This window comes from Lolium rigidum, chromosome 3 (assembly GCF_022539505.1).
Source record: "Lolium rigidum isolate FL_2022 chromosome 3, APGP_CSIRO_Lrig_0.1, whole genome shotgun sequence".
Taxonomy (NCBI): Eukaryota; Viridiplantae; Streptophyta; class Magnoliopsida; order Poales; family Poaceae; genus Lolium; species Lolium rigidum.
This window is the reverse complement of record NC_061510.1, coordinates 39,084,727-39,105,078: the sequence shown is the minus strand read 5'-3', so window position 1 is coordinate 39,105,078 and position 20,352 is coordinate 39,084,727. Positions and strand designations below refer to the sequence as shown.

The following is a 20,352-nucleotide window of genomic DNA, read 5'->3' as shown; positions in this document are numbered from 1 at the left end:
ATTATTAATTAACATGTCGTACTTTTGTTACAACCTTGCCTCTTATTTAACTTGTGCCACCCAAACTTTCTGGTAAATATGGGTTTTCTAATTATTTTGAGGAGGATAGACCCGGCTGAAAGTTTCAAGTGCTAACACTGACACAGTGACATTAGCAATAATGCATTCATGGTTGGAGAGTTTTAAATGAAACATTCTACCGATACAACAACATCAAGAACAACATCAAAGCTTTTTTTCTAAGCAAGTTGAGGTAAGCCAAAAACAAGAACGAGTTGAAAAAATAGAGTAAACTAAGATTCCGGTACTGATCTTCATGCAGTCCTATCAAGAGCCAAGACTTAAGATACATTCCAATCTCTCAAGTCTATTTCTACCGCCTCTGTCCAAGTTAACTTTGGTCATCCTCTACCCGTTCTAGACTCCTCCATACTCCTTAGTATTCCACTGTTAACTGGAGCTTATGGAGACCTCCGCTGGATATGCCCAAACCACCTTAGTCGGTGTTGGACAAGCTTCGCGTCTATCGATGCCGCTCCTAGCCTATCATGAATTACCTTGTTCATAATCCGCCTCTTTCTTGTATGGCCGCACATCCATCGTATTATGTGCATCTCCGCAACACTCATTTGTTGTATGTGTTTGTCTTTTTGTTGGCCAATATTTTGCTCCATATAGCATCGCCGGTTTGACTATCGTCCTATATATAGAACTTACCTTTTAGCTTTTGTGGGACCTTCTTGTCACATAGGATACCAGATGCTTGCCGCCACTTCATCCACCATGCCTTGATAGTGAGGAAAACATCTTCGTTGATATCACCATTGCTTTGCAACATTGATCCCAAATATCGGAAGGTGTCCCTCTTAGGTACTATCTGTCCTTCTAATCTGATATCTCCGTCTTCGCCAGCAACACCACTAAAGTTGCATCGCATGTATTCAGTCTTGGTCTTACTAAGTATAAACCCCTTCGACTCCAACATCTGCCTCCATAGCTCTAACTTCCTATTCACGCCGGGCCCTAGTGTCATCTACTAACACCACATCATCAACAAAGAGCATACACCAATGAATATCTCCTTGTATATCCTTGGTCACCTCATCCATCGCCAAGGAAAACATGTATGGGCTTAAGGTTGACCCATGATGTAGACCTACCGTGATTGGGAAGGTATCGGTCTCACTATCACCTACGCGAACACTTATCACAACACGATCGTACATATCTTTGATGAGGGTAATGTACTTTGTGGGGACTTTGTGTTTCTGCAGCGCCCACCACATGAATGTCCTTGGTATCTTGTCATACGCCTTCTCCAAGTCGATGAAGACCACATGTAGGTCCCTCTTTTGCTCCCTATATCTCTCCATAAGTTGACGAAGTAAGAAAATTGCCTTTGTAGTTGACATCCAGGGCATAAAACTGAATTGGTTTTTAGCGAATATGAGGGAATATATGTCAACAAACTACAAAGTTCATGCTTGTATTTTACATGCATCAACATGCATCTTGTCGAGACGAGTGGGGAGGAGGAAGCGCGCTGCGCGCACGTATCACTACTCTTCTTACTCATCTACAAGTGGTAGTCTGGTAGAACAACATAACTTCTCCTAATTTTAATGTGGAACTAAACTTTATAGCTCCGACCTCTTATCGTTCCCTAGTAAGCTGTCAACAACAGAGGCTCAATATGTGAGCTTTGAGATATAACCATGAAAAAGACCCATTATTTCAACATTTATTTTTTCTTTGGACCTTTGGACGTGTGTGACACGCACATACTATGAGTCTATGATGTGATGAATAGCAAACCTAAACTTCCCCCATACGTACACACTATCACAATTCTCCAATGTTTTTAGAAGAACTTTCTGCAATGTACCAACAAAAGACAAATGTTTAGCTACCTCCATAATGTTCCACAATCGTAGTTCGACATTTTCATAAGCCTTCTCGCGAGCATTCCAGCCAAGAATTTCTCGCGTAGAAAGCTCACGATCGTGTTGCTACTTTGCTGCAAGAATCCGACCACATAGGCGGTTCCGACGAGGTCGATGCTCCTCCACCGCCGTACCCCGGCGTACTTCTGCAGACCCGACTGGATCCTCTTCTTCTCTGCGACACCTCCTGCGCTATCACCGCCACCGCCGAGGATTGCCTCGCCGAGGCATCTCGCCAGGACGACGCCGTCCTCCAGCGCCGCGCAGCCGCCCTGCCCCAGGTCCGGCGTCATCGGGTGCAGCGCGTCGCCGGCCACGCACACGTTCCCCTTGCTGATCTTGGCGAACAGGAGGGAGAAGGGGGACCGGAACCGCAGCGGCGCGGCGGGGGCGTCGTCGCTCACCTCGCTGCTCTGGATCAATTCCAGTGCCTCCGCTGGCACCTTGGAGCTCCTCAGCTTCGCGAGCACGTACAGCTTCATCTTCGCGCCGCTCTCATCGACACCATCATCTGCACGCCATTGCGATCGACATTATCATAAGTTAACACCAGATCGAGTATCGGACATGTGCAATCGCCGTGGAAACCCACCGTCAGGGGAAGGAGACCATGTGTAGAACCAGTAGACGTCGTTGGCGTTGCAGGGCACATAACCGAAACGGAAGCCATGGCCATAGAACTGCAGGAACTTGGGCTGGAAGGTGTGGCCGTCGGGGTAACAAGCGAGGCCCCGTGTGGCCGAGCGCCCGGAGTAGGACGGCTTGGCGAGCCCCAGCCATTTGGACACCACGGAGTTGATCCCGTCGCATCCAATCAGCACCTTCGCTCTGAGAGTTGAGCCGTCGGCAAGATGTATGATCTTGGAGTCGTCGTGTTGTTCGTCGATGGAGACGATCTTGGAGGAGTAGCGGATGGTGCCCTTCGGCAGCTCCGCCGCCAGAACCTGGAGCAGCACGTCTCGCCTCACGCAGCGGAATTCAAAGGGTGCTCCTCCTCCTCTGACCAAGCGTACGAGTAGGTGGTTAATTCTGTTCGGGAATCAAGAAACGAATAGCTGAGCTAAACAAGTCCCGATCGATCATCTCACTCACTGCTTTCCCGAGAAATCCAGTTCTCGTGCCACTGTTCCCGTGGACGAGGACGCGACACGCAGCGCCTGAGCCTGCACATGGAGGTTCCTGATCTTGTCCCCGACGCCGAGGGCGTCGAGCGCGCGGAAGGCGTTAGGCCACGTCGCGAAGGCGAACCCCGACGCCCGGAGCGCCGGCGACGACTCCAGCACCACGCTCCCCACCCCTTTCCTGTCACCACTCACCACGCAATGTGAATCTGAAAGCCATCAACCGGCAGTCCAAGACAAGAAACTGCAGCTGCAGCCTGCGGGCACACATACCTGTGCAGCCCGAGCGCCACGGCGAGGCCGGCGAGTCCGGCGCCCACGATCACGATGTCCTCGCCGGACTCCCCCTGCTGCTGCATGCTCGCCGCTGCTGCCTGGTTTTGGTTATGACGATAGGGAAAGACCGCCTGATCGACTGTTTAACGCACGAATCGAGCTGGAGCTCCCCGTGACCGGATATATACAGCTAGACGAGTGAATGGAGCTCGACGATTGACGTCATTGCTGATTATATGCTGGTCTCGCTCACTGATCACTCACTCTTTGGAGTCACTGCTGCCCAAGAGAAATCGCATAGCCGGAAAAAGACACCTCGCAAGTAGCAGACAAACATTCACGTCACGTTCGGTCGGCCGGAAAACTCTACACCTCAGCTCCAGTCTATCCCTCTAGCGCTACGCCTACGTCACAGCATCTCCACTCGTCTCCCCGACGAGGCCCCGAGCGACGTTTTTCTCATCCAGACGGTGAAATTCGGTTCAGTCGCGCCCCCGGTTCCTCATTTTCGTCCGGATTTGGCCCTTCATCCATCCGGCGAGCCCACGCCATCCCCGGCCCCCCGGGGACCTATCGGGGACTCCGGACGAGTGAAAAGCGGGGAAGGGCCCGATCTGTCGGCGACTCGACACACGAACCCCACCGACACCTCGCTCAAAATCTCCCCACCCCTCGTATCTCTCTCGCCGCCGGCACCACCCCGCCGGTTTGTTGCCCGGATTCCGCCGTCCCTCCTTCCCCACTCTGCCTATATTCCGCCGTCTTTCGACGACGGCCTATCTGGCTGCGCCTCCGCCGGCCTGTTTTCCGACTTTGGCCTACTCCTCGTCGCTCGCGGCTCGGGTTGCCTCGACCACGCCCATCAGGTGTTCGTCCATTTGCCTCGCCGGCCATGGACTCAGACGAAGAGGAGGAGCAGATGTTCAGAGATGGCAGCCGCCACCCAAGACGAGGAGCACATGATGATCCTCGGTTGCTTGTCAAGCATGTACGCCGGACTGGCAACTGGTCGACGTGGTGGGTCGGCACCAGGTCGCCGGAAGTGCAAGCCGAGACAACGAATGGAGGGCTACGCATGTTGTACGCCGACTACTTCGCCGACAATCCATTGCACGGTGAGAGTGTTTTCCGGCGTCGTTTCAGGATGAGCAGAAATCTATTTCTGCAAATTGTGTATGCCATCCGAGACTTTGACCCCTACTTCAGATGCAAGGCGGATTGCACTGGTTTGGTTGGATTTTCGTCACTCCAGAAGTGCACAGTGGTTATGAGGATGCTGACGTATGGAGCTCTCGGTGGAGCACATATGGACACTCCGAGGCAACGCCAACGCCGACGCCAACTAGTCTGTCATAATTTGTTTGAAAAATTGTGAAATTGTGTGCTTCATTTGTTTCAGCACTTGTTAAACATTGTACTGATTATCGCCGAATTTGTTTCAGCAATTTTCGTACTCTTGCTCGCCGAACTTGTTAAATTTTATGTTAAATTTGTTTGAAATATGTCAAATGGTCGAGGTTGGGGGTTTCCTGCCGGGGGGACAACTGGAACTTCGGCGCTCCCCAGGCCAAATCTTCCTCCAATCCGGACGAAAATTTCGCCGGATTTGGGCGTGGAGAGCGCCAACGAGTGGAGATGCTCTCACCGCAGACGCTGGTTAATTGTCTTGGCTGCTTCGTGATCCAAGACTCTCTTTCGTTCATGACAAATCAGATGAAAAACATGAAAAATAGAAGTTTTCCTTGGGTGGTACTACTATTTTTCCGCTTGATTCGCCAAATGAGGAAAAGAAAAGAAGATGGTAATTTTTCCTTAATACCAGATTTAAAGGAGAACACATGAATTTTAAAATATATTTTGATTTTACTTTACAAACCCTATGAACGAAGTACGAGATCAATGACTTTGATGGCATGATAACAACCTAAGCATACCAATTTGTGTGGTTTGACTTTGTTTTATTGGGATTCTTGGGCTTCTCTATTCTTGCGATCCGAACAAGCAAGTTTACATTAATATGTGCTTCCAATTCTCAGTTTTAACAAAGATTCACATGTATTCCATTTCTCTCTCAATATCTACGTATTTAGAATCCCGTGAACCAAAGAGGACATTTGGTTTGTAATGTTGAAAAAAAAATGAAATTGCAATGGGCGTGGATTAGTTGCACCTCAAGAAAATTCACGAGTTCTTATGAATGATTATATATGTGCCATCATGTCATTAAAAAAATAGGCAGTCTCATGAGGCTGATCTCGATGCAATTCTTTGGAGTTTTATCCAAAGTAGACCATAGAATAATTTCTATGATTTGTAGTCATAAGAACCAAACAATTTATGTAGTAAATAATCCTAAAGAGTTGAATCTTGCGAGATTCTTATGAAATTTCTTTGAACCAAAGAGGCCACAAATTTTAGGTTTCTAGATCATGCTTAGTCTAGTAACCACAGAACTAAATTGGTGTTGAATTTTTTCCACTCCGTATAATAAATTCGGTTAAACTTAAATTAGTGGGAGGTAGGATAAACCTGTCACTTCAATATAGATGTCTAGTATGCAGGTACTAATTCTCAATGGCGAATGTTTCCATACGTGATCTACACAATATACAACAAATAGGGGAGCGATAGACTTGCAGTTTTGTTCTTTTTGCGTATCCAAAAATATAGCATATTATTTAACGAAATTTTACAGAAATGTAGAGACATGTATACTCCCTCCGTTTTTATTTACTCTGCGTTTTGGCTTTAGTCAAGTTCAAAGTTTCTAAAGTTTGACCAAAGATATAGCAAAACATATCAACATCTATAATTTGCATATTTACATAATATAAAAATACATTCCAAGTGATTCAAATGGTACTAATTTTATATTGTAGATATTAATATTTTTTTATATATTCATAGTCAAGATTTGTAAAGTTTGACTTTGACTAAAACTTGGTAATTGTGAAGTGAGGGAGTATGTGCCCATGGATTGTTTTTGGAATTTTGTGAAACTTGTAAAATATCATTTTCTTGTTTTAATATTCTGGGCTCGGGTGATCCCGAGAGCTACATAATCCAGCCCAGCCATTAAGATTGACTGGCCCAAGAAGATTTCCTTACTTCCTCTGTCGGCAAGGCCCAACAAGTAGAAGGCCCAAACATAGGTGCACCTGTCAGCACTAGGAATTTTGCTTCTTCTCTCGTCTCGATAGAAAAGCGGAGCGACGGGGGTTTAGCCGCGGCGCCTCCTTTTCTCTCTCCTAAATCTAGGGTTTCCAGCTCCCAGCCACGAATCGCCCCATGGATTTCGACGAGTACGAGTACCTGGAGAAGACGGTCGAGGCCGCCGCGGCCCCCTCCAACGGCGCCGCCGCCCCGAGATCCGAGGGCAAGGAGCGCAGCTCCCGCCGCCGGAGCAGCGCCGGCGACGAGGAGCGCGACGACGGCGAGCGCAGGTCCAAACGCTCCCGCTCCGAGCACCGGGACCGCGATAGGGACCGGGACCGCGAGAGCCGCGAGCGCCACCGCAGCAGCCGGGAGCGCCGGGACCGTGACGAGAAGGAGAGGGAAAAGGAGAAGGAGAGGAGGAGCCGCGACCGTGACTGCGAGCGGGAGAAGGAGAAGGAGAGGGAGAGGGAGCGGAGGAGCCGCAGCAGGTCGGAGCGCCGCCGGGAAGACGACGACCGCGAGCGCCACCGCGAGCGCGACTACCGTGACCGCGATGTCAGGTGCCGATTCATTCATGACTCTCAACTTTATCCAAGTAGCTGTCATATGAACAGAGTGATAATTGTTAGTATTATGAATTTCAATCGTCAATCCACTTTTTAAAAGCTATGAACCTCATGTTCTTTTTAGCAGCCATTGCCTAATTTTTATACTTCTTTTAGGCCATTGCATTTTATCGTAAAAACTTAGTGATGTTTTCTATTATGAAATCCACTGTCAGTCGCCTCTTTCAGAGCTGTGAACCTCGTTATGGTTACAGATAGTCAAAGTTGCCCCAATGACAATTATGTTGCACCGTCATTGTCCAATTCTTTTGCTTCTTTGATTCGTATAGGAATTCTGTAGGATTTAGATCCTATGGGAGTTTTTCCTACACTAGTTGTTTGATTCATAGGAACATATCCTGTAGGAACTAATCCTATAGTAATCTTGTAGTGCGAATCCTATAGGAATAAAACATTAGGTCATACCTCATGGAAAATTTCCTTTGGCACAATCGAACACAACTCATCTTCCTATAGGATTCAACTAGCCATGACATCTCAATCCTATGCTTTTCCTATTCATATGATTTTCCTGTCCTATGAATCAAAGGAGCCCTAGACCATTGCATTTTATCACAATCGTAATGTGCCTGGGTGGCTGAGCGTTTGCGATTGTGGATTGTCCATACGCCTCCAGCCTAGCGTGAGGCTATCTCTTGATTCTACCTCCCCCATCCCCTTGTACTTGCTATATGTGGTCTGCTGCTCCCTCTGGCAGCTGCAGCCATATGTGGTCGCCGGTGTGCCCCCTTTTGTACCCTCCCTGTTTGTGAGATAACGAAAACGTTGAGGTTTGAACAAGTTTCTATAGCTAGACAACAGCCAATGACTTATTCCGCTACTCAAAATTTTGCTAGTCATAGATCTAGGGTTCTTAAAAGTAAATACAATTAGTATGGACCTGCAGATTCGATATGCTAGTGCCTTTCTTCTGTTGGTCTTCGTATTGAGCCTGACCTTGGATTTCAAGTGATCTGTTATGGGTTCCTTTACTATGTGACGTTAGTTAGCATCGCATAATAGGGTATGATCATCCGTGTCTCTGAGAGCAATGATGCCATCTGTAATTACAGATTTCCTGCATCCAGAACATGGAGCTGAACTATATTTCTCCTGTTGCAGAAATCCTGCTGGAGGGGTGTATTGGGATTTTCAATGAAGCATTGCACCTTATTGTAAAGAGGACTCAATGTTTGTCCCCCTGCACAAATAAGCTATTAAAATTTTTCTCTCCCCTTGCAGGAGATTTGAAGTCAAGTTGCCTAAATGATGCCTGTCTTATAATGCAGGGACTGCCCCTTTGCTTTTGTTTATTTTAAGGTCTTGCGACTCGATGGAATGTCGATTTGCTGGGTAGGCCATCCTAGAAATACTCCATTCTAGCGCGGGAAGCAGCTGTTTAGGCTCTCTATCTACCTAAAGCTTCTTTCTCTGTTTCCCTCCTTGTTCTGCCATAGTATTAACTTGTTCTGGCATAGTATTAACTTGTGTGGCCACATATCTTGCCAAAAATTTCCTTGGATTGCCTGTTTGTAGAGTAATTTGTGGTTTGTGAGAAAAACCTGGAATGCAAGCTACTGGTGGACGCAATCTCTCATCCATTTACCATCTTGTCAATAAGTACACCTCCTTAATATTTTAAGGTCGAAACCTTAACTCATTAAACTCATCCACTGGAAAGAAACACCAGACCATGTCGAGTCCCATTCCTCTAAAGGAGGATGTTTATTCCCATCCTTGGGCACCCACCATAAGATTGTGCCTTTCAGGAATGGTAGTCTTATGTCTGTGTCTCATTACAGTGGTGTCGTTCCTGCAATTATACCTCCTACCCTTGATGGTGAGTAAGTATTCATAATGACTAATTAGAACATTTTGTTTACAATGGTTGAAAAATGCCAACTCCTATATCCAAGTGGCGACACCTCTCACATATACCCACGGTCTTGTAGCCTCTTGACCTGCAGATAGCATGACTGGACTTTTATTGAGAAGTAGAGGGGATATTCTCATTGTACAATTGCAAATCTTTGAACCTACAATATAATGTACGTTCTGATTTCTTATTTTCTGTTTCCCCTGTTCTGTACATACAAGCTTATGAATATGTTTCTCTTTGCAGACGTAGAAAAGAAGATGGTGCCGAACCTGAAGCAGATCCAGAAAGAGATCAAAGGACTGTATTTGCTTTCCAGGTTTGTATTCACAGAAAAAAGTTCCACTTTGTGGTTATGAAATGTTTGGAACTTTATAATTGTAGCTAATGACTATAAGCATGATGGCAGCTATCTTTGAAGGCCGATGAAAGAGATGTGTATGAGTTCTTTTCAAGGGCAGGGAAGGTAGACCCACTGCACTTACACCCTTTTTGTTCTAGTAAACAATGAAATATCTTTGATATGTGCACTACATACACTTTTAGTTTGCTGGATATTTTTCTTAAATTAAACAGATATTAATTTGGTTCTATTGAAGAAAAACTAATTTTCTAATTAGTATAACCCAAACTTAACAGATGTATCTTTATGCCTTATTTTCCACTTCCTCTATGTAGTGATAACATATTTTCTATTGCTGTTCATTTATTGCTTTTTGTGCATTAACCAATCTTTGTTGTGTAATTTTTTGTAGGTCCGGGATGTCCGCCTCATCATGGACCGAAACTCACGACGTTCAAAAGGAGTTGGGTGAGTACATAATTTTTTGTAGGTCCGGGATGTCTTGCATGGTTATGTCATTATTGCACTCTTGGTATTCTTTTTGTTAGATGATGAATTGAATAGACAATCATATTTTGATAGTTAGCAATGTTGAACATTAAATACATTTGCTCCACACCGTTGGATACTATTTTGTGCATTTCAAATGACTGGTAGAAGTAGGGTGCAATTAAATTCTGTCTGAGAAAATAAAGTAAATTTGTTAGATGATTTTTTTTTTAATTGCACAATATTTGTCCCTAGAAATAGAGAAGAACTTCTTGACAGCTGATATTCTGTTTTTTGTGATGCTATTGCATTGCCAGGTACATTGAATTCTATGATGTTATGTCTGTTCCAATGGCCATTGCTCTCTCTGGTCAGCCGCTTCTTGGTCAACAGGTGATGGTTAAGCCATCAGAGGCTGAAAAGAATTTAGTTCAGTCAAATGCTAGTTCAAGTGTAGCAGCTTCAGGTGGAGCAAGAAAGTTATATGTTGGAAATCTTCATTCCAATATTACAGAAGAACAATTGAGACAGGTAAATAGTCAAGCACATAATGTAGATTAATGGGCATTGTTAATTTCTCTTTAAAAGGCCATAATTATTACTGTTGCATATGTATCCTCGTTATGAGGTGTGCATGTTATAGGGATTTAATGGGTTTCTTTTCCAGGTTTTCGAACCATTTGGACTGGTTGAGCTTGTCCAGCTGCCTGTGGATCCACTTACTGGACTGTGCAAAGGTTTTGGTTTTGTTCAGGCATGTATCTTGTGGTGCAGTCCATGTTTCTGTTTGTGTAATTATCAGCTTCTAACTTTGTTCTCCCCCATCACTTAGTTCGCACGTCTTGAAGATGCCAAATCTGCTCAGAGTTTAAATGGTCAACTCGATATTGCTGGAAGAGTAATCAAGGTAAGCATTTTTTTATGTGTTACTTGCACCTGTTTTTAGCTTAACTCGTTTAGTAGCATTACACCACCTGACATCACATATTGTGACCAGGTTTCAGCTGTGACGGACCAAGGGGGAATGCAAGCCAGTGGGGCAACAACGGGAGATTTGGACGATGATGAAGGTGGAGGCTTGGTGGGTGTCATCTCTGCGAGAATTTTTTGTTACTAGGATTTTTTTTGTACATATATGATTTACGTTGGGTTACTTGGGATATGATGCTCGAATTTTACATCAGAAATTGGGAAAAGGTTATCTTGGTATTCAACTACCCCATTGTGTAGGTTTAGTGTCCATCCAGTCAATACTCTATCCACATTTGCATACTCTTTAGTAGTAAATTTGTTTTATTCTACCTTACTGCTGCGGGTTCTGAGATTTCTAGTGTCTTCCATGAATGATGTATTTTACATCAGAAATTGGGAAATTGGGAAAAGGTTATCTTGGTATTCAACTACCATTGTGTAGGTTTAGTGTCCATCCAGTCAATACTCTATCCACATTTGCATACTCCTTAGTAGTAAATTTGTTTTATTCTACCATACTGCTGCGGGCTCTGAGATTTATAATGTCTTCCATAAATAATGTACGTGGATTGCATCAGCGATGCAGTCCTTTCTTTTTAATATGCCAGTAAACCTTTCCATGATCATCTGTTTTCTGAGTAATCAGCTATAAGATCACTGTTACACCAGCGGGGACTGAATGAGGCTGTTTTCAAATGTTATGTAGATAGCTTAATATCTCTCTTTGTCATTTGACTTGTATATACTGATCTATGTAGGCACTGAATGCTAGCTCGAGAGCTCTTCTTATGCAGAAACTGGACCGTAGTGGCGTTACAACCAGGTATATTTTTGTTGAAGTGGACATATTCTTTATGTCTTAATATTGTTCTATACAGAATATTTTCTTGATGTGACAGCAGTTTTTTTTTTCTTTTAGTCTTCCATTGCTTTATTATCGCTCAGTTCTTGTTTCGTTAGCAGAAAGCTGTTACTAAAGATAATTCTGAAGTTTTGCTGTTCTTGATTTGATAGGCACGTCTTCACCAAAATAACAATATCCCCATTCCATAAAATAAGGCGTCGTATAAAATTTTCCTGAAGTCAAATGATGTAAAGTTTGACCAAACTTATAAAAAATCTATTAATAACTGTGATATTATATAGATATAAGATGAAAATGTATGTCATGATGTATCTAATGACATTAATTTGGCATGGTAGATGGTACATGTTGATAGTTTTTTCTAAAATCTTGGTCAAAGTTTGCATCGTTTGACTTTTGAAATAAATTATATGCGTTACTTTGTGGAATGTAGGTAGTATGCGACTTTTAAAGTTAAATTATAATTGCTTAGTATTTGCATTATGAGCATTAGGTTAAATATAATGATGCCAACTCCCAAAAGCCTAAAACAAAGCTCGGGCTACATGCAGCCTGGTTTCCAAAAAATTCATTATCTTTCCTTTTGGCTTAAACAAATTCTGAAAAAAGTATATAGATGGATAACATGTATGTATAGATTTTCAAAGAATGTTGTCACCAGTGACCTACACCCAGTGACCTACACAAAAAGTCAAATGTGAAGACAAACAGTGAATTTTCAAATGCCTACTTAGAGCCACTAAATATTTTTCAACAAAAAATTGCATGTTCGTAGTATCATCTTCGTGTGTTGGTACAAAAAGACTCAGATTTTTTTTTTTGAAACATTAGAATAGGATTTTCAAATTCTGAAAAAAGGCTCCATGTAGCCTGGGCTCCAACACACTTGCTCGTTTTATTTTGAGTTATTGACATGATGCCCCTCATCCTTAATTGTGTCATAACTGCTTAAGATAGTTATGAATTTCTGACATTTGAAATTGCCCAGACAACTGTAGATGCTCACTCATATGTATGTTAATACTTGTTCTCCTTAATTTACTTAATTTGTAGATCAAGGATTGCATAGCCTTCAGTTTATGGTTGATTCGTATAAAATGACCATATGTATCCAAATCTTTCGTTATTGACATCTACTATATTATCGTCAGGATTCATCCACTACTACAACAACACTGTTACCATGCATATCTAGCTTGTGAAGGTCATTCATTCTTCATGGACCTCTTCCAGTTCTTTGGTGTACTTGGTTTTGTTGAAATGTTTTATTTCACTGCAGTTTTAACATTTAATATTAATTACATTAACTATGAACTTTAAGAGGCTTTTTATGAGACATGAGGAAAATAATGCAATTTTATAACTAACTGTCAATTGCATTGACTGCGAATTTCAAGATAATGAAGGATGATTTCTTGACACATGAGGAAAAAACCTTGTTAAAATACTTTTATATTCTTGTGGTGTCTGGCTGTTGTATATATCAACAAGCTAGGTTGGCCTGAAATCTGAGCCATGATACTTTTAATTTTTCTTCCAGTTAGAAATAATGCGTGAATCGTTTGTTTATCATAAACACATATTGCTTCGGTCTCTTGGTATTCCTATATAATGCTCTCATTTAATGTCTTCTCCTTTTGTCAATCTGCAGTTTGACTTCTGGGATGGGTGCTACTGGTGTGAACAATTCCGTGGCATTAGCACCTGCATCCGTTCTTGGTGCTCCTACAGCCACTCCTTTGCTGCAAACAACAATATCTGGTCTCGGTCTGATTCCAGGGGCAGCTCTTCCGGTTATCACCCAATCCATTGGCACAGCTCCACCGAGTGAATGCCTACTGCTCAAGAATATGTTTGATCCAGCTGTGGAGGTTATTTATTCTTGTTATTTTTAATTCCTGCAGTAACAGTTTTCTTGTTTATTAGTCTGGAAACCATTTGATAATTTATGAATTTTTCTTTGCAGACGGATCCTGATTTTGATTTGGATATTAAAGATGATGTTCGAGAAGAATGTTCTAAGTATGGTCAAGTAAGGCACATTTTTGTGGACAAGTAAGTAAATCATATATTAGTGTATGTCAAGCCATGCATTCAGAATCCATCTTTTTGTTGGTTCACTACTGGGCATGCTGCATTATGTAAACTATCTGTATCTTCTTGTAGAGTTCATTGAACTGAAAACTGTACGGGATTATCTTGACACAAGCATTGCCTGCACGTTATTTTTCTTGGTTGCTCGTTTGGTAGCTAATACTACAGTATGAAAGCTACTTGCCTAATCCAGAATCCATGAGATTCCCATAGCTTGAAGTGCTGGACCATAGAAAATCTGCTTTAAAGCTTGAACTGTTCTGTTTTATTATTTGTTGTGCCCATGGATAGCAACAGGTCTGCTCTCCACTGGGCAGTGCCTTCTCATCCCCATCCCCATTTAACAACCGGGGACACTTTTTTCCCATAATCTCGTAATTTCATGATTTTACATTTTTGACACACGAAAATAAGCAACTTTTGTACTCCCTCTGTCCCACGAAGGTTGAGATTTGTCAAAATTTGGATGTATCTAGATTAGTGGGAGTGTGGGACGGAGGGAGTAATACTTATGTGGTAAAATGACAACAAATTGGTACAATATGTTAAATACTATTGAAACATATTACACTAAACAAAATATTACAACATATTACATATAAAATATACCAATTTACATCAATATATACGTATATATAAGGGGGCACAGCAGGGAACGGGGATGGGGAGACCTTTTTATCCCCATCCCCATTTTAGATAGCAGGGATCAAAGTTCCCCATATCCGTTCGCTAATAGATGAATTCCCCACGGGTTTGCGGGTAATGGTGTTCCATTGCCATCACTTGTGCCTCCCTGCCCCTTGCTTTAAATCTATACTTTGGTTCTGGAACTTTATGTGTAATATATATCACATACTTGTGGCCTAATGCCAAGTTCAAATCGTATTTGCCGAGAACATGTCATCTATGCAATAATTGCAATTATCATGGCCTAACCCTAGGTGTTGCCTTTATTTTGCAGAAATACTGCGGGCTTTGTGTACCTGCGGTTCGATAGCATAACAGCTGCTATGGGTGCACAGAAAGCACTCCAGGGGAGATGGTTTGCGGGAAAGATGATCAGTGCAACCTATATGGTATAAAGCTCCTCCTTAGTTAATGTTAATATTTTTCTTTGTTTGCAATTTTGGTTGATCACTTACAAGTTTGTTGGTGTTTGTTATGTCAGTCTACTGAGCAGTATGAAGCGAAGTTCCCGGAGCTAACTGGGTAGGAGATAGCTGCTTGCTTTGCCGTCGTGTACCTGCTCTTGTATACCGCAGAATGCGAGCATTGTTGTATGGAGAAAATTGTCTCTTGGTCAGTCAGTTGTAATATGATCCATCAAGCATTCAAGCGAGATTGTAGCATTGAACTATTGGGGTGATTATCTGCAATTCAGTTAAAAGATGCGCTTTGATCTCATAAACTGGATTTGGTACTGTCTGTGTTGTACATTATTATTGCTTGCCTTGCGACAGTATTTTTTCTTTTGAGGGAGATGTACTTCATTTATTTCATAGACTATTTTACAACCATGTCATACAGCCCCGATTCATGGCCAGTTTAGCTAGTTCATGAGCTAGACTATTGCACTCTCTTCTAACCTTAAAGATGTTAAAAAATCATCAAAAACTGGGTCTTGGACAAGTTGATCTCTTCATAGATATGTAAGTTTGGGTCTGAACTCTGAAGTAACCATTGTCTTCTATATTACTAGTCCCACAACCATGGCATTGGCACATGCTGTGTAAAAGTTCTTAGGGTCTGAAGGCCCAGCAGGCAGGCGGTGTCACTGCAGCTTTGAATCTTCAGGGTCGTTGCCAGCAGAATGTAGCTGGCGTGGTTGCCAGCAATGTCACCGATGCTGCAGCTTTGAAAATTCAGGGCCGTGGCCAGCAGAATGGAGCTGTCGTAGTTGCAAGCAATGTCACCGATGGAATTTTTTCCAGTGTTATGCATGAAAGCAGCGTCCACGTTTCACAAGTTGCTTCTAAAGCATAGGCCATTGAAGTGATGAAGGTGGAAGGCCACGCTTGGCCCGACTGCTGTATTTTCTGAACAATGTTATTGAATGTTTCGCTTGGTTCGACCGCTGTATTTTGTATGAAGGAGCGGATCGTGTCTAGGAGCTGGCGGTCCGTGATCGCAAACCTCCACCTGCAGATCGCCAAATCATCGATGGCTCTAAGCTGAACGGCACGGGCCGTGCAGCTCTTGGCTTTGAAGACAAGATCGTTGCGAGACTTTCAGATTGCCCACATGACGGTCGCGATGCTGGCGTGCCACAGCGTGAGCAGTAGTATCCAGCGGTAGCGGAAGGTCCCAGATCAAGAACCACCCGACAGGGATGCTGACGCTGTGCCAAGTCCAGACGTCAGCAGCCATCGCGCGTTCGAAGAAGAGGTGGGCAGGTGGATGTTTTTTTTTTTGTTGCAAAACACAGTAAACGACGCAGACAGTTACAAATACATACATATATTTACAAATACGTATATACATTTATTCCTATGAGCACGTATACCCTACCTCTATGAGCATCTTCGAGAGATTGAGTCCAAAAAACTAATCTGGTGGGTCTTGAGATTGACGAAGTCACTACAATCGTCTCCATACCGACGGAACGTCGCCTTCACTAAAAAAATATTCTACCTTTATAAAACACCAAATTGTTTAACCAGAAGGGTTGGAAGTGCCACTACCCTCCTAACCATCCAACCTATTGCTAGCTAAGATTTAGAACATCTAAGAATGATTGGTCAATCTTTTTGGATAATGTAACTCTTACTGCTACCTAATAAAGCTTGTTTGAAGTTTAAAAAAAACTTCAAAAGGAGAATTGGAGAAAAACAAAACATGCACCAACCATTCTGATCTTAAAATTGAACAAAAAACCCATCGGCAATTCCACAAAATATCCAGAGAAACGAGCATAATGCCTATGTCGCTTTTCTATCTAACATTCTACACAAACGCAAACCGTCGAATCAAGCGTGTCTTTCCGACTAACTTTTGGACTGCTTTAATTTTCGTGCTCTGCAGAAATTCCGTGCGAGCGAGCCAACGAACACCCATTTTTACATGATAATAACGGCTGCACGCAGGAGGTCGAATTCCTTCCCTCCCGTCATATGATAATCAGCCGGCGGTGGTGTGTTTAAATTTGGGGATGTCCCTGTAAAGAGACTTGGATTACCAGACAAAGTCATAGCAGGTTTACCGATTTTATCTCTAAGAGCATCTTCAGCCCGTGTCCTTCAAACGGCGTTGGATTTAATGTTTGGGGATGCATTTTATTCATGCGGGTTTGGGGATGTCCCTCCCCAGCCGCATCCCCAAATAAAATTTGAGATTTTTTTAATTTAATTGAAAACAGTTGAATTCATTTAAATTTGCTATATATTACATAGATTCGAATGAAATTTGATGAAATTTAAACTAAACCCGAATAGTACTTGCGGCGGACAGACGTGTCGTAGTACTGATGGAAGTTGTACATGTCGTCACGACGACGTCCTGCTTGCCGCGCTCGTCGGGCTCGTCGACGGGCTCGTCCTTCACCGCGCTGCTTGGTCCAGCCTCGCTGTCGTCGGTGAGGTCGACGAGTGGCTTCCCGGTGTCACGAATGGACATTGCTATCGCCAGGTCGAGGTCGCCCCTCCAGGCGTCCTTGTCGTTCAACGATGCTGCGAACGCCGCATGCAACCATGGACAGTCATCGGGTCGTGGCTGTTGGCGATGAGGCGCCGTTGGCGTTCGTACTCCGCTAGCTGCGCCGCCTTCGTGGCTTCCTTGTTGTCCTTCTCCTCCTTCACCTCCGGCTTTGGGATGAGGAGGGCGCCGCCGGCGCGCCTGTGCTGCTGTCGGCTGACGCTGTTGCAGCCACGCCTCGAATTGACGGGCGGCGTCGCGAACACCGGCTCGTCCTTCACCTCGCGCCTAGGCACGGTGTAGGCCGTGGCGTGGTGCGATGAAGGCGCCGATCGCGTTGGCCCTGAAGAAGAAGAGTTCAGGGAGGACGAGTACATCCTCCTCAACTGCCAGGGTGCTGCGGGCGAAGGAGATGGTGGCGGCGATGGCGACATCTCCAGCCTTGGGAGCCATTCTGGATGCCGTCGATGACGTGCTCCAGGGTGCGCCTGGGAACGCCCCAGAAGCGGAGGTGTCCCTCCTTGTTCTAGGTATTTCTCTGGCCGATGAGGCCGACGATGCTGTTCATCTCGGCGTCGTGTTGCGCCTGGAAGTAGTCCGCCCACCAATCATCGTTACCGGTGGGCGCCCAGGTCGGATCGGCTCCCTCCTCGGTGGTGAGGCGAGCCCGCCGGGTCCTGATCGCGTCCCTCCAGCGCTCCGTGCCCTGCGGCGGCGGCGAGACGCCGACCACGTTGACGTCCATCCTCCACCCGCCGCTGCTTGGCAGGCGGATGTCTGGCGGGACATGATACCCCGCGTGGTACATCGCTCACGCCTCCGCCACAATGAGGCCGCCACAGCCGAAGCCATTCGCCGCGATGCTCTTGCGGGAGGACGACATTGCGGTGAGATTGGAGCGGCTGGGAGGTGCGGCGAGATTGGAGCGGCAAGATTGGAATGGGGAAGGAAGGAGATGCGCTCTTATTATACATCGGCGGCAGACGAAACATCAGCGGGGCGTTGGCCGCAATAAACGCCGGCGCGGATGGTCACGCGTCCATGCACGACGAGACGCATCACTGCGTCGCCTGGGAAAGCTGGACACTATTAACGTCGCTTGATCAGAGGTAGGCGACGGAGTTTTAGACTTTCGTGTCGCTGACGCGTCGGTGCCGCCACTCGCCGCCTCGCATTTCTTTGTATCCAGCAAGTCCGAAGCGCTCCCTGTGGAGCGGGAACGAGCTCGAGGCATCGGACACCGTATTGGATCACGCCGGAACGCGCGGCTGGGAACGAAATTTTGTGGCGCGCCCTAAATATTTTTGGGGTAGCTTTGGGAACGCGGCTGAAGATGCTCTAATCTCTTAGACATACACACGCGTATTTGTAATTGTAACGTCCAAAACCTACGAGTGATTCGATCTGGTCGATCGTCTCGTCTTGGCGTGTGAAAGAAGAATAATCATGTCGCTCATGCCTGCACCGTAAGTCTCTTGTTCGTTCTATTCCGCCGTTAACGCCGCCACCTCCCCTCCCAAGGAAATCTCTAAGCCCCTCCACGCTGCCCGTAGGACGCAGTCGCGACTCGCGACGACGACCAACGGCCGAGAACAAATATAGAGATGAATCTCAATCTCCAAATCACGACTGACGACCCGTCCCTCTTGGACCTCCGGAACGAGGCCCCGCGATCCTCCACCGCCGTATGTCTCACTGGCGACATGAGGTTGCAGATTTCTTTCCTTTTTCAGTGGTTATCTGTTCTCTTCTTTTACCGTAGTTTGGCTATGGCCCTAGTCCGAGCAAAATTACTTTTAGGGTTGATGACTCTGACTTCAGACGCGCTGCGCTGAGCCTCAACAAATGTGTCGAGCCTCTGCCCATTCAGTTCTGCCACCACACCATTGTCTCTGCCTCCGCACCTCCGTATCATGTTGTCACCAACCAAGGACAGAGAGATTCGTTGACAACGCGCCTGACCCTAAATTAGATTTCAATCTTGGGGAAATAGTGAACTACTGCTGCGCACTATCTCTCTACAAGAACTTCTGAGAGAACATTGCCACTTAAATTACTAACTAAATTCAATGCCCAATCTGAACCACTTAGCCCAACCTTTTTTAGATGAAGCACATCAACAGTTCACAGCGTGGTATTTAGATGAAAAGATTGTTTAGATTAGCTTGTGTTTCGTCTTTGTTTACTCTCTTGAAACCAGATTGTATTTTCTAGTAGTACATGACGATTTCCCTCTTTTCTTTTATTTATTTCAGGCGTGAGGACAGGGAACCAGATGTCTTGGCCTTGAAGGAGTTGCTTGACACTACAACACTGGAGGAACCGTCCATCACTAGAACTTCCTCTTCCTCTCTGCAGCAGTCTCCATTGTATGAACCTCTCTCTCGCTCTCGCTTCTCTGTTTGAATCGGGAGTTCTTTCCACCTTTGATCATTTGCATGGGGAGGGACCTTTAATAGTTAGGACCGTGGTTCGTGCAGTGTCCATCCAGTGGTGCAGGTTTCCCTTTTGGTCTCACCTCAATGGTTTCGAATTTGTTGGACTACTTGGGTAATTTCAAATTTGGGCTGGAGCGGGTGAACCAATTTTGCAATGCATACATGGAGTATAGCAGATTGTTCGTGTTCCACTTTATTTTCTATTCCTGATCTTGGTCGAAATCAAACTTTTATGTTCCACTTCAGGTGTGAGGTGCCAGATATCTTGGCATTGGAGCTCAACACTACTCCCTCGTTGTCTTCATGCGTTACTTCATTGACGCCTACTGGCCTACTTATCAAACATTTTGTCAGAGTAGATAAAGGGGGATTTTTCCATACATATCCTGATTGCGGTGGACCATTTCAGAGCTTACAGGAAGCTCAGCAAGCTATTGACTCTTATCATGTTGTCGAGAGAAAAAACATGTAAAGCCTATCAACTTCCTTAGATTTTTATTTATCTCATTCTGTGTTCTCACTTAGATAACAAGGCTATATTAAT

General features: G+C 44.7%; 2 protein-coding genes across 7 annotated transcripts; one reads left to right on the top strand and one right to left on the bottom strand.

Annotated features, from left to right (window-relative positions):
• Positions 1-1,893: 1,893 nt before the first annotated feature.
• LOC124695703 (monooxygenase 2-like) lies at positions 1,894-3,485 on the bottom strand. 2 transcript variants are annotated; one of them, XM_047228526.1, is made up of 4 exons: positions 3,338-3,485; positions 3,036-3,245; positions 2,536-2,939; positions 1,894-2,454 (listed from the first exon to the last, which is right to left on the bottom strand). In XM_047228526.1, the coding sequence occupies exons 1-4, from the start codon at positions 3,421-3,423 to the stop codon at positions 1,907-1,909; spliced, it is 1,248 nt and encodes a 415-aa protein (XP_047084482.1). In that variant the 5' UTR covers positions 3,424-3,485; the 3' UTR covers positions 1,894-1,906. The 2 variants fall into 2 exon arrangements, with proteins under 2 accessions (XP_047084482.1, XP_047084480.1); XM_047228524.1 differs by having other exon boundaries at positions 2,536-2,942; positions 3,338-3,481.
• Positions 3,486-6,540: 3,055 nt separating this feature from the next.
• LOC124701469 (RNA-binding protein 39-like) lies at positions 6,541-15,206 on the top strand. 5 transcript variants are annotated; one of them, XM_047233535.1, is made up of 15 exons: positions 7,014-7,056; positions 8,224-8,292; positions 8,391-8,454; positions 9,224-9,296; positions 9,387-9,443; positions 9,733-9,788; positions 10,127-10,340; positions 10,477-10,563; positions 10,642-10,716; positions 10,807-10,890; positions 11,540-11,604; positions 13,298-13,517; positions 13,613-13,701; positions 14,702-14,816; positions 14,909-15,202. In XM_047233535.1, the coding sequence occupies exons 1-15, from the start codon at positions 7,050-7,052 to the stop codon at positions 14,951-14,953; spliced, it is 1,320 nt and encodes a 439-aa protein (XP_047089491.1). In that variant the 5' UTR covers positions 7,014-7,049; the 3' UTR covers positions 14,954-15,202. The 5 variants fall into 5 exon arrangements, with proteins under 5 accessions (XP_047089492.1, XP_047089490.1, XP_047089491.1 ...); XM_047233538.1 differs by lacking the exons at positions 7,014-7,056; positions 8,224-8,292; positions 8,391-8,454 and adding exons at positions 8,461-8,941; positions 9,054-9,149 and having other exon boundaries at positions 14,909-15,198; XM_047233534.1 differs by lacking the exons at positions 8,224-8,292; positions 8,391-8,454 and having other exon boundaries at positions 6,551-7,056; positions 14,909-15,206.
• Positions 15,207-20,352: the final 5,146 nt, after the last annotated feature.